Raw genomic sequence first — 20,777 nt, forward strand, 5'->3', positions numbered from 1 at the left:
TGGGAAACTTCATTGGGTCAGAAGAAACATTCAGTAGTTTGGTGGAACCGTATTCTATTTAAAAAATATAACAGATTTTTTATCCAATGTGATACACGCCTCAGGAATTGTAAAAGAAACGGTGAACAGATCATCGTTCCAGCTTGAATAAAAAAGTGAACAGAGGACAATGGCAAGGAGCTTCTGCCTGTCCACACAATAAACCAGCATTGAGCTCAGTTTTGCCTCAGTGAGGAAGAAAGAGGCTGTAGTTTTTATGCTATGTGGCTGAGGACAATGAAAAAACAGTGGGTTGAGAGTGAGGTATTCACGATGGTAAGGGGGCCACTTCCTTCCACCCACATTTTAACCCTGATGCCAAACCAGGTCGAGTCATAGGGAGGCATAAGAGAGCCGTGCCAGGTGAGTTGATTGGTATGGCCGATGCTCAGACAGATATTCAGATTTTTATTTTAGCCAGCACATTCATTTGGAACTGTGAGCAGGCAGCTTCACTACATAATAGGTGTACGGATATTTAACTGTGCATTATCAAGATATAATGCACACCCGTCAGCCAATCAGAATCGAGTATTGACCGTGAACTCGACTGGTGAAAGGCAGGCCGCATGGAGCAGCAGAGCCCATTGGGCACAGCTATCATCCACCGGGCTTTGTGCTCAAGTTTCAAACAGTCACGGCTAAAAATACAGGAAACATGTATCATGTCTGTTTTTGCTCGCCCCAGATTCTTTCTTTGCTCCTACATTGCATGCATTAAATAATTCATTTTACCTTGTTGTATTCTGTGCAGATACAATTATACACAGTTACTGTATTCTGGTAAATATATACGACTACATATGAGTTTAATTACAACTTAAACTCAATCTGCACTGCTTCACGTGTAGTGAACCTGTTAAACCAAGAAGAAATCAAATCCTCATCTCAATTAGAAAACTTCTTGTGTTTTAGAACTGATGTACAGTTACAAAACAAGAATAGAATAAAGTCTTTGACAAACTTTAATTATCAGATTGTCTCTGTGCCGGAGGAAAAGTGTGTCCTGGCAGCCGGCCCTATGTGGAGCTGATACGAGGAGAAGCTTAGTCAGTGGCTATCAACGAGGATTATCAAATGAACACGGCAGAGACAAAAAGCTGCCTCTGTTTTGGCATCAAGCAATCAGGCCGCTTTAGGTTTCTGCATCGCTACAAGGAGTAAAACAGTGGAGTTTTTATGAATGAGACAAGAACACCGTATTTTTACTGGTATTTCATGGACTATATCGTGCTGAATAACAGACACCTAACAGAGCACACAAAAACAGTGGATTTTAAGAGATTCAGAATACTGTAGCACTTCTTTCTCATTGTTGTGTTGATGTACATGGTCTGTCATCCTATATCTAGATATCTAACTATTTTTACTTTAGTTACTTTTATTGTAAAGAGTCAAAAATATTGTCAAGAATAGTATGAACAGTGACCAGACTGACTCAGGTAGCGAATCGATTACCGTAAAAAAGTGCTACTTTATATGTGCATGCGGACTGGAGGCACAGGGTTAACGTGATATATTTTTTAAATGCTTCAAAGGGATTGCACAAATGGCATATCATATGACACATTGTTCCTGACGTTTAATTGTCTGTAATGTATTCGTAATCAAGGCAGAAGACAAGTTATTAGCACAGGATATCTTTCTGGAAATGTTCCAGAGCTTTTAGCCACATCTACAATCTCAAATTATGCTTCCTGTTTTCGTTAATAGGCGAGTAATCTTCAAAACTGAATTAATGCCCACACCACATTTTTAGAGAACAAGACTGAGGAGACCAGTGAATAAGTAACATCTGCCATTTTTCTTGAATTCAGTGGGTTTGTTTCACTGTGTGGTCAACAGGTGGTATCTATTTACTGTACAAGTGGTACAGGTGGTTAGTATTGACCAGAATAACCACCACAGTGTTGTTCAGTCACCAGTTTCATATCCGTTTTTTGGTGAATTTCTTCCTCGGCCTTCCCAATGAATGTAATGTATAATTCACTGTAACCTCAAACTAAGTCACATGGTAACATGAACTTAGACGGAGCCAAAACTATTTGAAAATGTTTTTGGGCTTAAGCAAAGATCTCGCTCCGTCTCCCTGTCTTTGTCTGTCTATGTGTCTCTCTCTTCTTTCCCGCCAGACTCCCAGAGTGACAGCTGTACTCCACGAACCTCCCCCCTCCTCCATGTTCCCTTTCCTCCCTGTGTCGGCTTTGTTCACCGAGGGGACGGACAACGGAGAGGGACAGCAGGCCACAGTCTGGGTGGGCCAGATCTACCACCATGCCATGCCTCCCTGCCTGCCTCCACATTGTTCTCACCAGTGTTTGAGAGGGGAAGTTCCCTTTCTCTGACTTCTTTTGTAAATGCTGTCAGACACTGAGGCTGGAGCTGGCATGAGTCTCAAGAAAATCAAGAAATAACCAAGAAGCCAGACTTCTAGGCAGGGTTATCCTTTAGGCTAACAGCTAGAGCATCTAGACAGAGTGCTTCTGACAGAAATGAAAATGGTTTCAATATGCTCCAAATAGATGAGTTAAAAGCCTGTCAAAAAAGTTGTTGCAAACATAAAAGTCAAAATAGATTTCGGACATGACGGATGGCCTAATTTATGACATTCTTTATGACACATACTATATTAGACTGGCTATCAAATCCAATACATAAAGTAGCTGCCTGGCTCAGCTCATATTTCCATTAGCTTTTCAAACTGACAATCAACATAATTTCTGCAGGGATGTAAAGTTTGATGGGACCCACGTGTTTCTAAATGTCCCTGTTGGCAGCTATTTCATAAATTAGTTTCAGTGTGATTGATGCTAATCACTGACAAGGGCAGGGCACGAATATTAAAGAACTATGATAATGTTTTTCCTGTTTTAGGAACTGAGTGAGAGCAACTGGATCCTCTCCAAACCTTAATTTAAAGCTGCTTGACTTATTTCAGTGCAGTGTCACACAGTGGCCTGTTACAATGTCGCACATGTAGGTATTTTGGTGCAGTATTTAACCAAAAGACTGAAATTAAGCGTCAGAAAAACACAAAGCTGTAAAATTATGATATCATTTTGGATGTAGCATGGCAGAGAATGACTCAGCGAAAGAGGGATTTTGATTAAATTTCAAGTATCGAATATCCTGCCAGCAAAAAAAATAACATCAAGTCATACACAGGACATTATAGCTCGAGATATCCCCTGCACCTGTGTCATTTAACAGCTCATTCTCCATCAGCTCATATTTACACAGCGGCGTTGCCTGCACCATACATAGATGCAGCGGGATAGTCGGTCAAGCCGGCGATATCACTGGAGATGAAGGTCAATATGAGGCTTAAACGTTCACCAGCATGATGCAAGGAGGAGCAACCTTCTAAGAATATCCTCATCAGGTGACAAGACTCGCTGTTTTTACATTTCCTCATTAATCATCCTGTTGATATAAATACTGAGGAGGTTCCAGTCAGCTATGCTCGGTATTTAAATGCCACTGTCTTTTTTAAGTATACTGTCTATTAAATCATGAAGATGTAGTCAGAAGGTTTCTTTATTTTGATTCTTTAGCATCTTAATAATTATAGAGTAAGACATTTTTCAAATAGCGAAAGCCATAGCTTTCTCTCTGCTTTCCAAAGAATCCATGTTAGCAATGCTGCATGATTATATGTATTAATAACTTTTATCATTCCTTCTGTACAGCAGCCTGCATGTGCTGTAAATGGACACATCACAGTGGCTCGTTTGCCGCTTTGCTTCCAGACAGGGAATTTATCTTCGCAGGATGTTACAAATCATCATTTGACAGGACCTGATACCACACCTTTGACACTTGGTTGCCATATACTTGACATGGTGACGCAGATGGTTGTAACACTTGGGAGGAATCTAATCACATAACAGATGTGGTACTTGGAATATACAGCTTTTGTCAAACTATTATGTGCAGAATGATGAACAAGGATGCAAGAAAAGCAGCTTTGGGCTAAACGTCAGCATGTTAACATGCTCCTATTGACAATACTAACATGCTGATGTTAGCAAGTGTTATGTTTATCATGTGCCCCATCTAAGTTTAGCATATTAGCGTGCTTACATCGTCAGGTAAGTACGTACAGCTAATGCTGATGGGAATGTCTATAGTTTTGGTAGTATTGGGTCATAATCCCAAAGGATTGAAGTTAAAATGTGCATGTGTTAGCACTATGTGAAAAGTTAAGAAATGACCAAAGATATTAGAATTCATCATTTCATAACAATCCAACTAATAGCTGTTGAAGCATTTCAGTCAAAACCGCAAATGTCAACCATCCTGGAGGCGAAAAACGAAGGGTCACAGTATCACCAAAATCAGTGAGATATGTCCTCTGTTCAACATGGATGTCTGTACAAAATCCAATCCAAAAGCGGTGAAACGGCAGATAATCTGACAGAACGACATTGCCATCACTAGAGCTAGGACAAGGAAAGGCGTGCGGGTAACTCAATGACAGCTTGGCTAGGAGCAGCGACGACATTGCCATATGAGAGCAGATAAGAATAACCGCAGTAGCCATAGATCATAACTCTCCACCCTTGCAGCCCTCCAAGCGCCATAAATCAAGACTGAAGAAAAAGGGACTAAAGAGAAAGAAAAGCACTGAACAAGGTGATACCATGGCTCATTTAAAGGGATATGGGGGGAAAACCTGAGAGGGAAAGAAAGGGAAAGAAATAGAGACACAATATAGAAAAAGAATACTAATATCATGAAGGGGTCTTAGAGGAGGCGAAGGAGGGAGAGTGACAACAGAGTGGGTTGTGGTGGAGGGGGGACTAAGAGGCCTCAGCTTCTAGTCACAGGGGGCCCCAACTGTGGCACCATTAGCCAGTAAATCTCCTGGTGATTGTTGACACGGGTGACATGTAAGATCCCAAAACACAGTTAGGAAACACGGGTGTAACACGGTCAGTCGGCATGCAGTCCTACTGTATAACAGAGTGAACCTACTGTATGGAGGAACATGTACCAAACAGACATATTCACATTTTGTAGCACTTTTTTCTAGATTTTTTACTTTCTTGGTATTGTTGTACACTCTGGGGAAGTGCCCCTCCAGATCAGGCAGCTCCGCAGTGGAAGTCTGCAGGTTATCGGGCTATCTGAGTTTGGGTTGAATTTCTGGGGAGCTGAGAGTTGGGTGACGGAGGGCTTTGAAAGGGGATCCCCGGAGCCTTCCCTCTCACGTACACACCTGTCTGCTCGGGATACCACTTCACTTCCAGGCCTTGCTCTGTCTGCGGCCCTGGAGTCTGGAGTCTCCAAGGAAGTGCATTCCTCTGAATGATCACATAACACTCAACCCACTCGGGTCTATGATCCCTCTCCAGAGCTGGAAGACTATATTGTTGCTATTGGAAAAAGCACTGAGGCAGAGTCAACTTATCTGAATATAGAGGATCTGTTCTCTCTTTATTCTCGTCTGTTAATCTGTTGAGTTTGATAAGTACTGCTATGAAATCTGAGGCGATTTTGCACCTAAGATTGGCAAGCAGAGGCAGTGTTTCTGAGGACCGAAACACTACAAGATTTAAAGCTCTGACATAAATGTTAACCTAGTACTTAGACTAAGAAATGATCAGAGACCTACAGACGTCTCAACATGTCTGACAGAAAATAAGAGTTTCTTCTCTTAGCCTGTGGCTCACTGGGCTCATGCGTGATGGACAAGGATAAATGTGTGCTGAGTATCCACTTGTAAAAACAAGTATTTATTGCCTCAGTGTCCCACACTTTGAATGGCTGTAGGGAGTTTCTGACCTGCTCCCTTCCATGTAGGTTATTGCCTTTTCAATAGAAATTCCCGGCAGTCAGAAAGAATGACCCAAGTTGAACTACAGTTTGTGTTTGAGGTCACTGCCACGGGACAAGACAGTTAAGTTTGTTTTTTTAGAACTGTTTTAAAGAGAATCCATCGGCTTTTCGATCCAATAGCATTTTTTGTAAAATTAGGCAACTACTTAAGTCAAAACCAAATGTACAGTCAAATGAAGACAACACAACAAGATCTGCTTGAAAAGATGATGCAAAACCCCCTCCCTCCTGTTCAGCCCATTGATCAATGTTTCTTCATATCTTTCCCGCTTTCACAGAGAAGCTGTTTGAGTTCTTTACATCATCATTACATGTACAAGCTTCTTAAGAAATTATAAAATGCTGCTAAAATTATGGACTTTACATAGAAGGTTGCATTATAAGTGCTCAAAATCAACATTTTCTCTACCAAGATAATGCTTAATTTGTAGCAAGTTATGATAGAATAAATATATTTAATGACATATAAAAGAAGCATCTATGCATGGATTGTTTATTTGTTCTCATACAGTATATTCCAGTGCACAATGGGAGGATATGTTTCACTTAATTAACTAATTTGATTGTACACAACCCCCTAATATGTGAGCACACACCGCATTCCGTATTGAAGCTTCCTCCAGTTCACGCATTGTTTTTCTGCTTCCCTCACGTGAATGATTTATGCACCTCCGACACATTTCTGCAGAGAGGTGATAGGCCAAAATGCCTTCTGGAGTTTGTCCGACTTGATAAGAGCTACACCGACTTTCTCTTCCGAGTCTGGAATTTAACCGCTGACCAGCAGGTCTCTTGATCCGACACTGAATGTCCACTCCTGACCTCTCACTAAGACCTACTTCAGTGCATACACACATATACATACACACACTATTGCTACTTCAGACACAGCCCTTTCAAGCCCCTAAGATTAAGATCTTGATGTATCTGCACATACATATACACAGTTGCAGAAAGAGACACACGTACCATGCAACATTTGAGCCTTATAAGGTATGCCGAACTGCTACACTACTCCATGAGGATGTGTTAATGATCTGGACTCTGTTTATTTGTGTGTTTATTCTTGACTTGTTAAGAAGCATCAGTGCAGTGCATGTAGTGGCAGGTACCTTTTAAAAGCTGCTAAGACCCTTAAGCAGTTGCCCATATCAGTGCATCTGAGGGGTATTTCCTTAAGCTAGGTCATACTCAAACTGTGTTTAACATAAGAACTTACTTAGCTGGATAGTTTTGAAAACGCTAAATGTCAAGGGAACAGAATGATTTAGCAATTCTGGCTTAAACATGACTGTGTATGTGGGAGGTTTACATCCCATAAAATCATTTAGGAGAGCCTCTGTTTGGATCAAGAACTAGTTTACTCTTCTACCTCTCTTTGTCCATGACAAAAGATCCTGAACAATGGAACAAAATGCCGAAAAGTAGCCCCTTTTTGGATTAATTCCAAACTTTTGAATCATGAATTTTAATAATTGTTTATGGTGTTTGAGGAAACATTTCTCTTCGACTTCCTTCAGTTCCATTCAAATACTAGGTATGGAAAGGGTGTGCTGACAGGGACCAGTTTCAGGTGATAATCTTGGGTGCAGATCTCTAATGACCGGGAGCTTTGCTTCCCACACAAACAGCTCACCTTCTTAGATTCATGAGCAGATAGGCTGACCATCAGGCTGCTTTCCACCTTCATGTCCCTACATGTCCAGGATAACGCCACCTCCCCCAGGCATCGACCCCCTCAACACTTCACATTAGTGATTCACCGGTTGGCTTAAATCGCTTTTATCTGTTATTTGATCTTTTTCCAGGTGTGCCTGTGTATTTGTTGGTGCGTGGTAGTGATTGTGCAGCTGACCACATGATAACCAGTGTATCTTTTTGGGGGAATTATATATGCCTATGCTATTAATTACATGAATGTTGTGGCTTGAGCTGTCTGTGGCCTCTACATGTGAACCGTGGTGATGCAGAAACACGGTTTTGTTTTATGTCGCAGCCTGCACCGCTGCACCTGGTTCAGCTGAGTTGGCTGGCAGATTAAACAATGTTTGAAAGCAAACAGAAAAAAGACTGTTGAGCTAATTGAAGACTTTTCGTTTCCTTCCTGTGGTTAAACCTCTACTTACAGACAGAAAAGCTAACCAGCTTTGCTTCAGGCAGATTAATAACTCTGTGAGGCAAAGACACATTAATAACAATACTGGTGAACAGTACAGAACAAAGAATAATTATGGCTGTGTTATCTATTTAAATCAATGTCAGATCTACTGACCCTCATTAAAAATAAATGATCACCTACTTCACTTAAAGTCTGGGGGATAAAGTTAATTACAGGGATCCAGTTGAGGCTAATAAGATGCTTCACTTTGCAGAAAAAAGACAGTAATTTGACAAAAAGGAAACATCCTACCAGTCCGGCCTTCTCAATGGCCCTGATGATGATGATGGTATTATAACCAACACAGCCCTCAATACAGCATCATTATAGACTAAACTTTCCCTGCTGCATTGATTACATTTCCAAATCTTGCTTTCTATTTTACGGCTGATATTTAACGCAAAAGCCACCTGTTGCTTTTGTATTGCTTTGCATTTGCTAAATTTAGGATGCTGCTCATTTAAATCTACGAAAAGACAGAGGTGACAGGCCACAGAGCTTATACATTATATATCGTCATGTCTGCTCAATGCATATCTGTTTCATTTAAGAGAATTCTTCGGGTTAAACAGGATGAGAACATGTTCACAGTTGTGTCAAATGAGATGACTAGACTGTCATGTTATACCTGTAGACATGAATAATATTCTTAAAGTTAGGCTCATATAACTGGGGTCTATAAGGAAATATAATATTTGGGTAATACAATAGTTAATGAAAACCAAAGTGTATCATTGGAGTGCCCAAGTAAGATGAGCAATGGAATTTGAAATGTAAAGTTCCCTATTCAATTTTGTTGGCTTGTAAAGCAAAAAATAGACTAGAAAACCTAATCTCTTCATTTGAATTATATTAAATGCATTGAATGGATTATAGAGTAATTCCCAGTACTCCTACAATCAAAACATACACAAACTATTTGCTTTACTTTTTATATGTTTTGACACCATTTACACACACTATGGTACGTTTTTGAGGCCCAACCGAAAAAGACTAATTCCAGGAAGAACGTCTTAAACTGAAAAGCTCCTCGTGTATACCTTTACACATTTCACAGTGTCACTTCAAGAACAGGATGAAAGGGGGATATTTGAAAACTAAGAAAAGTGCCCTGGGGAGAAGGATCCCATTGTTCCGTAACAATAAAGTTTAGAGCATGAGGTAGTCCCACCTCTTTGACTTTTTCCAACCCAGATTTAGTGTTTGGCTGAAGTCCCCTTTGACCCCTGTCTTTTCAACCTGCAACCCATTTTTCAGTGAGGCTTACAGAGATGGCCGCACTATACTGGGTGTCAGTCATGGCCAACTGCCTTAAGTCTTTGTGATGCAAACAGTTGGGAGATTGACATAGAGCAGAGAGTATCAATTTTAAGAAGCTATTAAAAGACAGATAAAGTTCCTCAGTAATGGGCCCCAAATTTGGTGTCAGTGCACAGAAGTATGAAATTAAAGGATTCCTACCGTTGTCTTCAACAGTGAAGTAGAAGATATCACTTGTGGCGTTGCTCCCATCCAACAGCACGTAACAGATCTTCATGTCATCAATATCAGCTGTCGGTATGACAAATATAGTTAGTGTTAGCTGAAAACGGTAGGTAAGATAACTGTGACGACTAAGCCACTTTTACAAGGTTTTAGTTACAACCCTTAGGCTGCAATTCACATGTTATGGGCCACATGGGACATGTGTTTTGAAGGATTGTTTTAAGCAAAGAATACAATCTACAGTTATTATAATGATTATTATCATTACTATTATTATTTTAGTCATATATTAGTATTAGTATTATTAGTATTAGTATTAGTATTATTAGTAACATTATTAGTAGTAGTATTATAATCTTACAATCAGTATTTTGTTTAATTACAATTTAATTCATAAATTTGCATTATGACATAAATAGGTTTACTCAATATTAGGGCTACGTGATAATGAACCATGAACAATAAAATTATTATTTTGGCATTGACAACATTGACAATATAACCTAATAAAGTGTATTTGGCTAATGTGTTAGCAAACAGTTGCCTACCTACACATCCAACAGATACAAATCAACATTAGCATGCACTTGGAGTCGTGCTCACGATTGAATATTCCCTCTCTTTATAGCCACCAACTCCAATATCTGGCTCTTTAGATGCAAAATGCTAAATGCTAGATTAAAGGAGCTTTACCAAATCTCTAATTGCTGAATACATCAGCCTGCTATAGCTGGGAACGAGCTGAGAGTAGTAAGAGTGAACCAAAACAGTAAATTGCGGGGCATAAAACCAAAACATTAAGTGGACAGTACTAAAATGCTTTGTAGGAGTGAGGGTTACTGCAGAGTCATGTCATAATTGACCTCTTTATTATAACATGGTCATTTAATCCATTGCATACTACATTTTCATAACTCTGAGATGAAATAAAGTGACATTGTCTTACCTTGTGTGAAGGTCTTGATGCTGTCGTTGCCCAGGGCAGAGTTCATGATGAAGCCGTGCAGAGGAGCCTCAGACACAGTGTATTTCAGGACCCTCTGGGAACTGTCCCGGTCCTCTGATCGAAGGGCCTTGCTGGTGATCACAAAGCCAAGGTGGCTTGTTTGGAGGACCTTCAGTGAGGCAGCAGCTTTGTTAACCACGATCTGGGGCACACCGTTGTCCACAGTGTTGATGTGAATGATCATCATCTGAGGCTTGCGTGTCTCATACACAGTGTCAGGAAAGACATAAAAATCATTATGAGTGCCATCTGTGACAGTGAAGGAGAAGCTGTCTTCGTTGGTCTCAGTGCCATCGTGCTTATAGCTGATAAGGTTCTCGTTTAGGTCCTGCTTGGAAAAGGTTGAGATTGGTTTTGTTTTGTTGAAAAGCAGCTGCCCGTGCACTGGCACCTGGGTGACTATGAATCGCAACAGGTTGTCTGGGGTGTCACGATCCTCAGCTGTCAACTCAAACGGTGTGATGAGCTTGGTTTCTCCCTCCTCCACAACCAGTTTGCTTATGGTCAAGACAGGTTTCTTATTATCTACATCAGTGATGGACACTCTGAAGGTACGGAAGACAGGATTGTAACCATCTGTCACCTCAAACTCAAAGCTGTCCATTTTCATCTCATCATCAGAGGTGTGGATGTAGTAGATCTTGTTGCCAGCAAGCTGCAGTTGGGTGAATGTGGAAATGGGAACACCTGGTAGGTCAGTGCTCTCTAAGTGGCCTCTACTAGGTGCTCTTGTGATGCTAAAGGTGAGGAATTCATCAGGACTGTTGATGTCAGTTGTGCTGAGGAGGTCAGTGGTAAGAGTTACTCTTCCTCCTTCTTTTAGAGTCACACCTTTGTTGATAACATCTGGAAAGACCATGTCAATGCTTCCAATGTTGATGTAAAAGTAACGGTCAATTAGGGGATTGATGCTATCTGTGACGTCAAACTTCAGCAGGTCACGGATTCCCTCCTGGCCAGTGTGTACATACTGAATGAGCTGTCTGTCAATTTCGTCCTGTGTGAAGTTCATCCCGAGGGTGATATTACCTAAAACATTACCAAACTTGCTGATGCGCTGAAGGTAGCCTTGGCTTGGGCCGTAACGCACAACATATGTTAGTTCTTTGTCTTCAGAGTCAAAATCTGTGGCTTTCAAAACCCGGTTGCTGATGACTTTTGTCTCTCCGATTTCAACATCAAGGCCATCATTTATAGCCATCCTTGGGGTCTCATCATCAACTGGAATGACCATGATAAGAACGGTTTTCTCCACTGAGTGTTTCCCATCTGAGAGTCTGATCACAAAGCTGTCCTCTTTGGTCTCTGAGTCGTCGTGTTCATAGACAATGTTGGATCCCTCTTTGATCTGTTCCAAATTGAATTTTTCCACGGGGATGGTGCCAGTGCTGAGCTGCTGAACTATCGTACCGTGTTTTGGGTTTTTGATGATCTCAAAGTGCAGCTCATCCCCAGGGATGTCAGCATCAGCCGCGTTCAGAATTGGTGTGTCAATGATGATACTCATGCCCTCCATTACCAAAAACTCACGAATGAAAATCTCCGGCTTCTCATCATTGGCTGGAATGATGACTATGGGGAAGAAGTGGCGTTCAGAGAAGTTTATACCGTCTGAGCAACGGAAGGTGAAACGATCTTCAACGGGTTCAACTCCTTTATGGATGCTTTGGACATAGAAGATATGGCCGATGGCAATGTCTTTAATGCTAAAGGCAGTGATGGCTGTCCCAGCCCTGGATTTTTCAGAGCCAGCAGCTGGGGAGATGTTCTCCACATAACCAGATGTTGGTTGGACGATGATGGTGCACAGGATATCTTCATTGTCAGTGTCGATATCCTCAGCTTGAATGTGTTCCAGAGTAATGACATTCTTCTCCCCTTCCAGTACAACAAACTGCTCTCCAACACTGACTATAGGTGGAATGCTGTCAACAGGAAGGATGGTGACGTAAACTGTCACTCCTTGGACCTTGTTGCCACCAACAACCCACTGCTCAGACAAATCAGACAGAGTGAGGTTGAAGGAGTCGTATTCTTTGACTGGTCCGATTTCACCGGATGTGTGTGCATACACCACTGCCCCATTGATGATGTCTTCCTGGGTGAATCTCTCAGCGGGAGCACCATTAACCAGGATCTCCCCAAGCCTGGGAGGCTCCTCAACAATAAAAGTGAGTATGAGGTCATCTGTGTCTTCATCACGGCCCTGAATGACATTACTTGTAATCTCTGTGGCTCCATTCTCCAGTACATCGATGGCTGCCCCAAGCAGACCGGCTGGGAGCATAATCTTGGGGGTCTCGTCATCAACTAGTTCAACAGTGATCCTAATGATGATGGGCACCTCATGATAACCATCACTGACATCAATCTTGATGACGTCACTGAGGGATTCCTCTCCACCGTGGATGTAAGTTAGGCGACCATTTGCAATGTCTTCAAGTACAAATGTTTCTCCGTTTGTCATATCGATCCCCAGATACTGCAGCTGCCCGTACCGAGGAATCTGGGTCACAGTGAAGATGATATTTTCATCATCTGTGTCTGTGTCTGTGGCATGCAGCTCTTTCCTAGTGATGATATATGTACTTCTTTCCAATACAGTGAACCCTGTGTTGGTGATAAGTGGGGGTTTGTTGTCCACTGGCTGTAGGAAAATGGTGAATAGTCCATCTATTGTGTTACCAGAAGTGTCTTCCACAATGAATGTGAACTGAGCCACTTTTGGAGTGATGCCCAGCTCCTGGTCTGGAGGCTTGTAAGCTACTTTGTGGTGATTAACCTGGGCCTGTGTGAACTCTGTAATTACAGTGTCTGGGCTGTCAGTCAGTACAATATCACCTAAGGGGGCTGGATTGTTCTCATCTGTGTCAGTTGGGGGCTTAATGATGGTATACTTCAGGTCCCTATCATCTGAATCTAGATCACTGTAATATAAGAATTTCTTCTTGAAGTGTGTTAGCTCGTACTCCTGGACTGTCATGTGAAGGGTGGTGCCCGGAAAAAGCTCTGGGGAAAGGTCATCAACAGGATGGATTTTGATGGTGAACATGTGTTCGCCAGATTGATTAGGAGGGTCATTGTCATCTTGGACCCGGAACAAAAACTGATCAATCACAGTGGTAATGCTATGGGGTCCGACATGACGGTAGAACAGCTTTCCCTCCATAATATCCTGCTGAAACCATTCAGTTACCACCTGCTCAAACATCTCATCTGTCTCACTGAACTTCCAGAGAGACGGGTCGGAGGGAGGCTCCACTTGCCTCAGCAGGAGCTCCCCTACAGTTGAGTAGGGCGCCTCCAAGACAAACTTAATGGTGGAGTCTTCTGAATCAATATCTGTGGCGCTCAGGATGAAGGGAGAGATCTGCATGACTTCATTTTTGAATAGCACCAGGCCGGTGTTGGCATTGATAATAGGCGGCTCATCGTCAGTGGGAACAATAGTGATAGGGAACAAAAACTCCACATCATTACTGCCATCAGTCATTCTAAAAATAATGTTGTCGCTATAGGTATCGCTGCCGTCATGCTGGTAAACCACAATGCCGGCGTCTAGATCAGCAGGTGAAAAGAATTTCCTTCGTGCTCCGAGCACGGTTAGGTCTCCATGCTTTAAGCCATCAACAACAGTTATTCTCACATCTTCCAGATTGTCCTCATCACTAATCTCTAAATTGTGGGCACTGGAGAGAGCTCTGGACTGCCCTTCAAACAATAGCTGCCCTGTATTTTTGGTCGCCACAGGAGCCAAGGTGTTCATAGGCTTCACCACAATCATAAAAGCAAATGTATCAGACACAGCCCCGTCGGTGTCTACAACTTCAAACTCTAGCTGGAAAATCCTCTCTACTTCTGAGTCCTCTGAGGGTGGCTTATATGCTATTTTAAGATCTTTGATGTCTCTCTGATAGAAAGAGGTGATAGGCAGGTTCTGATCATCTGTGCTGATGATATAGCCCTGCTGATGGCTCAGCGGTGTAGTAATGTTAAAGATTAAATCATCTGGGTCAGATTCAACATCTTCAGCAGCCAGCATGTCACTTGTAATAGCTGTCATCACAAACTGATCAACCTCCATCATCATCATGGCTACAAAGCTGGGTTTAGGAGCAGTATTCTCCGCACCCTCTCTGATTCTAATCATCATTTGGAAATGCTCTTGCATTATGGTGTTGCCTTCGATATCCTGCAGTTCTACCATCATTGGAACATAGTCTCTGTTTGGTGAGTTGGTTTTAGCTGTGTGCTTGTAGCGAATGCCCTGTTTCACAAACTCATCACAGTCAACCATTTGGCCATTTGAGGGGTTATTCAAAAGAGTGCCATACCTGGGAAGACCTCCAGCGCCGACCAGTGTGGCGATCTTACACTGTGTGACCCCGTCCTCAAAGGAAAACTCCAGACCCTTTTTGTCAATAGGGTTGCTGTCACCACTGAGCTTTTCAACATTAAGCGGCATGTTCCTGGTGAGGATCTCAAGCTGCTGGAAAACCACTTCCACTTCCAGCATGAAAGGGATGATAACTGTGTCCGTCTGGGAGTCGTAACGAAGCTGCAGCTTCACACGATCCTTGCTGGGGCTCCGAGAACCAAAATGAGTGTATTTCACTTCATCTGGTCCAAATGAACAGGGGAACTTTTTAGGGGTCAGCATCCCAGGTTTCTGGGCCAGTGGGTCATTGTCCAAAACTGTGATGTGGCAGCGGTCACCAGGCTGCACTTCTGTTACCAGGTCATTCAGAGGGTCAAGAAACACAGACTTCCCTAAAGGCACCCTGATCCCATTGTTAGCGATAATGATGTTGTCTTCATTAGGTCCAGATCTGTGGTGATAAAGGTGAGTTGGGTCAAACGGCTCTGCGTCTACTGAGGCGAAACAGAAGCTCAGAGAAAATGTCACAAGCAGGCATCTTAAAGCTGCCCACTTTTGACAAAGTGGGGATTTTTGCAGACAACCAGCCATATCCACTGCTAGTTGCCTTGCAATTTATCTTACAAGTCAGCAGTAGCAGGCTGTCCCAAGTGGGGGAAAAAGCATCAAAAAAGAAAACTCTCCGCGTTGGTTTGGGCCTTAGAGTGTGTCCTCTGTGTCTCTCTCTGTTTCTATGTGGCCACACAGAGACACAAGTGTGGTGAATGCTGCAAGGCTGTGCAGGTAATAATGAAACAGCAGACAGTGACAGGCGCAGGCCCCTCCTTCTGTCAGCGCAGGGAGGGAGCCTCCTGCCCCCATGGCTAATTTAAGAAAGACTATTGGATAAGACTGTGAAAGTGCTCCCCCAACCAACACCCACCCTAATCTCCCCGAAAAAGGTGGGGGAGAAAATCCAGTGCAAAAACTAACCTAATTCAGTGGAGTTTGGGTGATCAAATTCATTTTCACTTTCTGCTAGTTTATATAAGTTTTAACAAATTTGACAATTTATAATTAGGTATTATATATTAATGCAATAATCTATATAATGCTTTCGTGGTATTTGCCTAATCTTCTCCTTCTTTATTTCTAAATAAATCAAATAATATGTCAACTGATAGTTCATTGATTTCTTCAAGATAACTTTAAGAAAATGATTGTTAACATTATAATTTAATTGCACAGAAAACGTATGTAAGATTGTTTTGGGAATGCAAGGGGCCTGTGCCCTCTAATGGGTAAATGCTGTGTACTTAAGATGAATAAATAAAGCAATAAACTGTCCTTGATTCTGATCAAGTATTTCTACAAGGGGTTTTAAAAGCCACTTGAAGTCTGCTTTGCTCTGATGTATCATCATTGACCTGTGTGATTTCACACACTTGAGGGGGCGATGAAGGGAGTGGGAGCTATGTAAATTAAGTGAACAATCACTGACTGCAGTTACATCAAAGTCTCTATGTCAAGTTCAAATCTGGCACCCCAGCAATATTCCTTTTTACAGGGGAATCATTCTACAGCGCACAATTAAACCTTTCTCGATTTGTAATTTTACTATTGGGGATTATTTTTTTCCTGTTTCTTTCAAATTTTTGGTATTTTAGTTATAACCTAAACTCCGATAAAAAAAAAAAGAGTGTATTATCACCATCAGCATAATCTGACAATGCACTTGATCTGTGTGAAATGACCCTCCAAAGGTTTTAGCTTTCTTCTCACGAGTGCCTCTGAGGTCGAGTCGGTGGGACACCTCGGCACCAGAGAGGCCATTAGTCCCACACAGGGGGACAATAACCTGACATCAGCTGGCAGGACAGGTGTATGGACACTGTTTGGTCTCACACACACAGAGAAAGGACAACACAGCTCAAAATACGGCTCAGAGACTTGAGGTATTTGAGTTCTCTATTGACAAGTCCACATTGGTCCCTGGCAGTAAGGCCATCACTTAATATAAGACCTCAACCATGCAGTGTCCAGTCTCTGATATCACATAAATTACACAGAATTGGCTTTTACTGCAGAGATACTGACACTGACACAGCACAGTATGGAGAAATCAAGCAGTCACACTGGATGCAGGGAGAATGTGAGAATGTGTACTCAGTATGGTGCACAAGGTCATGTTAAGATAAAAATACCTAGTAGCCTTTTATGGATCATCTTTTGAGTTGGGCCTGAAACTTGATGAAGTGATCCGTGTGCATTGCTCAAACATTTCTTTCAACCACGATGGTTGACATTTGTAGAAACTTTGGAAAGTTTTATCGTCACCTATGTCAGTGTTTATATATAACTGCATAGCAGGACAAATGATAAATACGTTAAGCACAGATGAAAAGTGCTTATGATCAATTAATCTCTAAACACAAGAATGCAAGATTGAAAATCTGTTGTGCGAAAATATCTGGATGGATATTCAATTACACAAGAAGTCTAATTTGATAGTTACTATAACAATTTTAATCATTATTCCTTGAAAGTTCCTCTGTTTATTGGACTTGATAATGCTTTGAAGACAACTCTGTGAACATTCAGCAACCTCCCCTGAAGCGTGGGCCAAATAGCAGAGATGCCATATGCATCCAGGCATTCTGTATCACACTTTTCATTGCATCCTCTAAATAAATCTTGCCCTCCTCACTTGACCTGCCAAGAATAAAAATAGGGACACACACACCGCAGTGTGTAACTATAGAAACAACACACACCAAGCTTTTTATACTCTGTTGGTCCTGTATTTCCATCACATTTTTCCCATATTGAAGAAGTGTATTGCAAAATATCAAAACCCATGGGATAAAAGAGTCAGATATGGATAGTGAATATAAAATCTCTTTCAAAAGTAAACATACAAATATTGAATCTGACTGATGAGAAATTAAACTACCTCCCCAGCTGTAGGTGATTGTTAATATGGAAAATAAAACAGCTACTAAATGCATCTGCTCTCGAGCTGCAGCATTGCATTCACGAAGCCATTAGTTTGACTTTGTCTAGTTTAGACATCAAATAGTAGACATGCCTTTAATGTAAACAGAGAGTGATGTTGGGTCGAAGCCAAGCCCCGCTGCCCATGGATCAACTCTTCATCCAGGGGGCAGCCAATGATGACAGTAAGCAGTAATGACCTCTTGATAGATGGAAAACAAAGCACAAGTGGATCCCATCCCTGTATCCCTAACAGCCACACAGGGAGAGGACAGGATTTGCTTTCTTTCCTTTAGGTGCACTTGTGACGTCTGTCAAGATTAAGCCGCATTCAGATCCAGATCTCCGTAACTTAATAATGTTAAGCTCTGTAAGATCTTTAAATAAAGTACTTAAATAAATACATGTCTTGTCTTTCACTTTTTTTAATGTCACATTTGTCATAATGTGTCATGTTTTCAGCACATCAATAATGTGGCTATGTCTTTTGAGCTCTGGGGATGAATCAGTCCTCAAGTTTGGTCCAGAATGAAATGTCGACAATTGGATGGATTGCCATTTAATGTGATACAGAAATCCATGTGCCCCTTGGGATGATTTTTGATAGCTTTGACAATATTTTCCAAATAGCAATGTATTAAATGGCGATAAAAAAACAGTGTGGCAATTATCACCCAAATATGCAGGTCCACTTGTCGTTACAGTGCTTTATAGTGAGTTTTAGCCTATTATTTTCTGTCTTGGTGCAACTTTACTGTTTTGGTTCACTCTCACTGCTCTCATAGCGTCAATTTTCGACCGCAAGAGGCAACTATTGTCAGTGAAAAAGCTCTTAAAACGGACTGTACGCTTCCTGCTAAGCACCAAACAATACACAGACAAAATGAGCAACTAGCTAGGTTTATAGTGTAGCATAAAGAGCCAGATATATCCCTCAGGAATTGGTAGCAACAAAATACTGAGTAACAAGAGTCATTTTTATTTGTTTTGTATTTTGGTTTATCCCTCGTTTATGCCCATCTTTACTTTGTGTTTATTGCTAATTTGAAGAGTTAGCATGGTAACAGTCAAAACTAGGCAGGGAACATGGTAGCCTAAACATTATAGACCTTGTCCAACTTGTGAACATAAACTTTCAAACTATGCCCATTTGTATTTCCTTTTTTCAATGTTTGGTAGCTGACAAGTAAGTTAACAGGTGGTAGATTTGGACCAAAGCTGTTGCCCTAGTAACGGAATGGCATTGTCATTATGAGAAGCTTAGCCTAGCATGCTGATGTTTGCATTTACCGTTAGCTAAACGTGCCTGTCCCTCATCTATCTATCCATCCATCCATCTAAAACCAACCAAGGGGAAACAAACACTGGATAACTGTCATTATTTATTACCGTGTGCAGAGGTAGTAAATATGACCTCATTTGAAAATTTGACATAATATAGCCTTTTCCAACACGAAAAGCTCAAGAATAAAATTAATACAACAAAAATAAAATATGAAAATAATTATAGGACTTCAAACAATTAAGTCAGGAAATATGACTTAATAAACGTAAATCATTACAACATTCCTCACCTTACTCACTGACAGACGTTATCTTGTTACAAAGAAAACAGGTTTAATCATCATTCATCACATTCTGGGCTTGTCCATAACTCTTATCACTCAAGCATCTCAATCATTCATACAGCTGATGAAAAGCTTCGTCCAGGCAGTTGATATGTGTCACTGTTAGTGAGTGTGTGTTTGTGCCTGGAGACAATGCAGAGGGTCAAATGCAGGTAAAGGTCTGTAGCATCAGAGCTACTCTACCGGATAAAACTGCTACCTCCACATACAGTTCAATAAGATAATGTATTAATTCTTGGGAGCTCATAGAAAAATAACTTATTAATACATTTAAACCACGTTTTAAGACATCAACAGATACTCCGGGGATATTTGCTTGGGTTCAGACCTCCCCCACTATCTTCATTCGTTATCAAGATAACACCAAACCTTGTCTTCCTACATCAAGCATTTTTCATGTTTTATGATTGTGCAGTTAATAATAATAATAATAATAATAATAATAATAATAATAATAATATTAATGATACATTTTACTTGTATAGGGCTTTAAAAGGTACTCAAAGGCCCTTTACATGGTAAAGACAGAAACAATTAAATAAATAACAATGTAAACAAGGTACAGAGATGACATTATAACAGCAATAAACAAAACTCCAACAAGAAAAACAGTTGACTATCATGTCACATTGTGAGCTTCACTGCAGAGATACTTTCACATTTTCCTCATTCAACTCCTGACGAAGTTCATCATTGTGCTATATGTTTTATTACAGGAGATTAATGTGACACTCCTCGAAAAGTAGGCCCTGCCTTGAAAGCAACATAAAGAGAACTATGCTTCTTTATTTATACGGATACTCTTTTTGAAATGAGATTCTTTGAAAACAAAAAATGACATCCGCAAGGTGTCTCACCCCTGATAAAGTTCTTGACTCCTTAGAATAGCCGAAGAAGATTGCCACCACATTCTCTTCATTACTCGCTAGCGTCCTAATCATCCGGCCTGTTGTAAATATACACAGCGTATAAATAGAGGATACTGAGACCTGAGACATTTGGATCCAGTTCCGAGGAGGAACAGGTTTGTGTTCTGCTGCACTGGATGATTTGGTGCAGGGTGTCCATGACTGCGGTCAGGTTTGAGGGGTATACGGGCACAAAATTTAGACAAGCTCCTGCCGTCACTGCTTCACCGCAGGCACAGTGCAACATTTCATCCGCTTAATGGTGGATTAAAGCATCCTGCGAGCGGATTGATATAGGCCCGGTGCTATCGCTCGTCTTTAAAGGAGAGCGGAAGCTCATGGAAACAGGCTAGATATAGCA

At 41.3% G+C, this 20,777-nt stretch overlaps 1 protein-coding gene across 4 annotated transcripts in view; it reads right to left on the reverse strand.

The window, feature by feature from the left end:
* The window catches only part of frem3 (Fras1 related extracellular matrix 3), a 29,183-nt gene extending 13,602 nt beyond the window's left edge, over positions 1–15,581 (reverse strand). For all 4 annotated transcript variants that reach the window (XM_054603731.1, XM_054603729.1, XM_054603730.1 and 1 more), the window contains exons 1-2: positions 10,470–15,581; positions 9,500–9,589 (exon numbers count right to left, since the gene is read on the reverse strand). In XM_054603731.1, the coding sequence (XP_054459706.1) occupies positions 9,500–9,589; positions 10,470–15,498 (5,119 nt within the window). In that variant the 5' untranslated portion in view covers positions 15,499–15,581. The remainder of the gene's footprint in view (positions 1–9,499; positions 9,590–10,469) is intronic.
* Between the last annotated feature and the right edge of the window lie 5,196 nt (positions 15,582–20,777).

Source organism: Anoplopoma fimbria, chromosome 9 (genome assembly GCF_027596085.1).
Source record: "Anoplopoma fimbria isolate UVic2021 breed Golden Eagle Sablefish chromosome 9, Afim_UVic_2022, whole genome shotgun sequence".
NCBI classification, from domain to species: Eukaryota; Metazoa; Chordata; class Actinopteri; order Perciformes; family Anoplopomatidae; genus Anoplopoma; species Anoplopoma fimbria.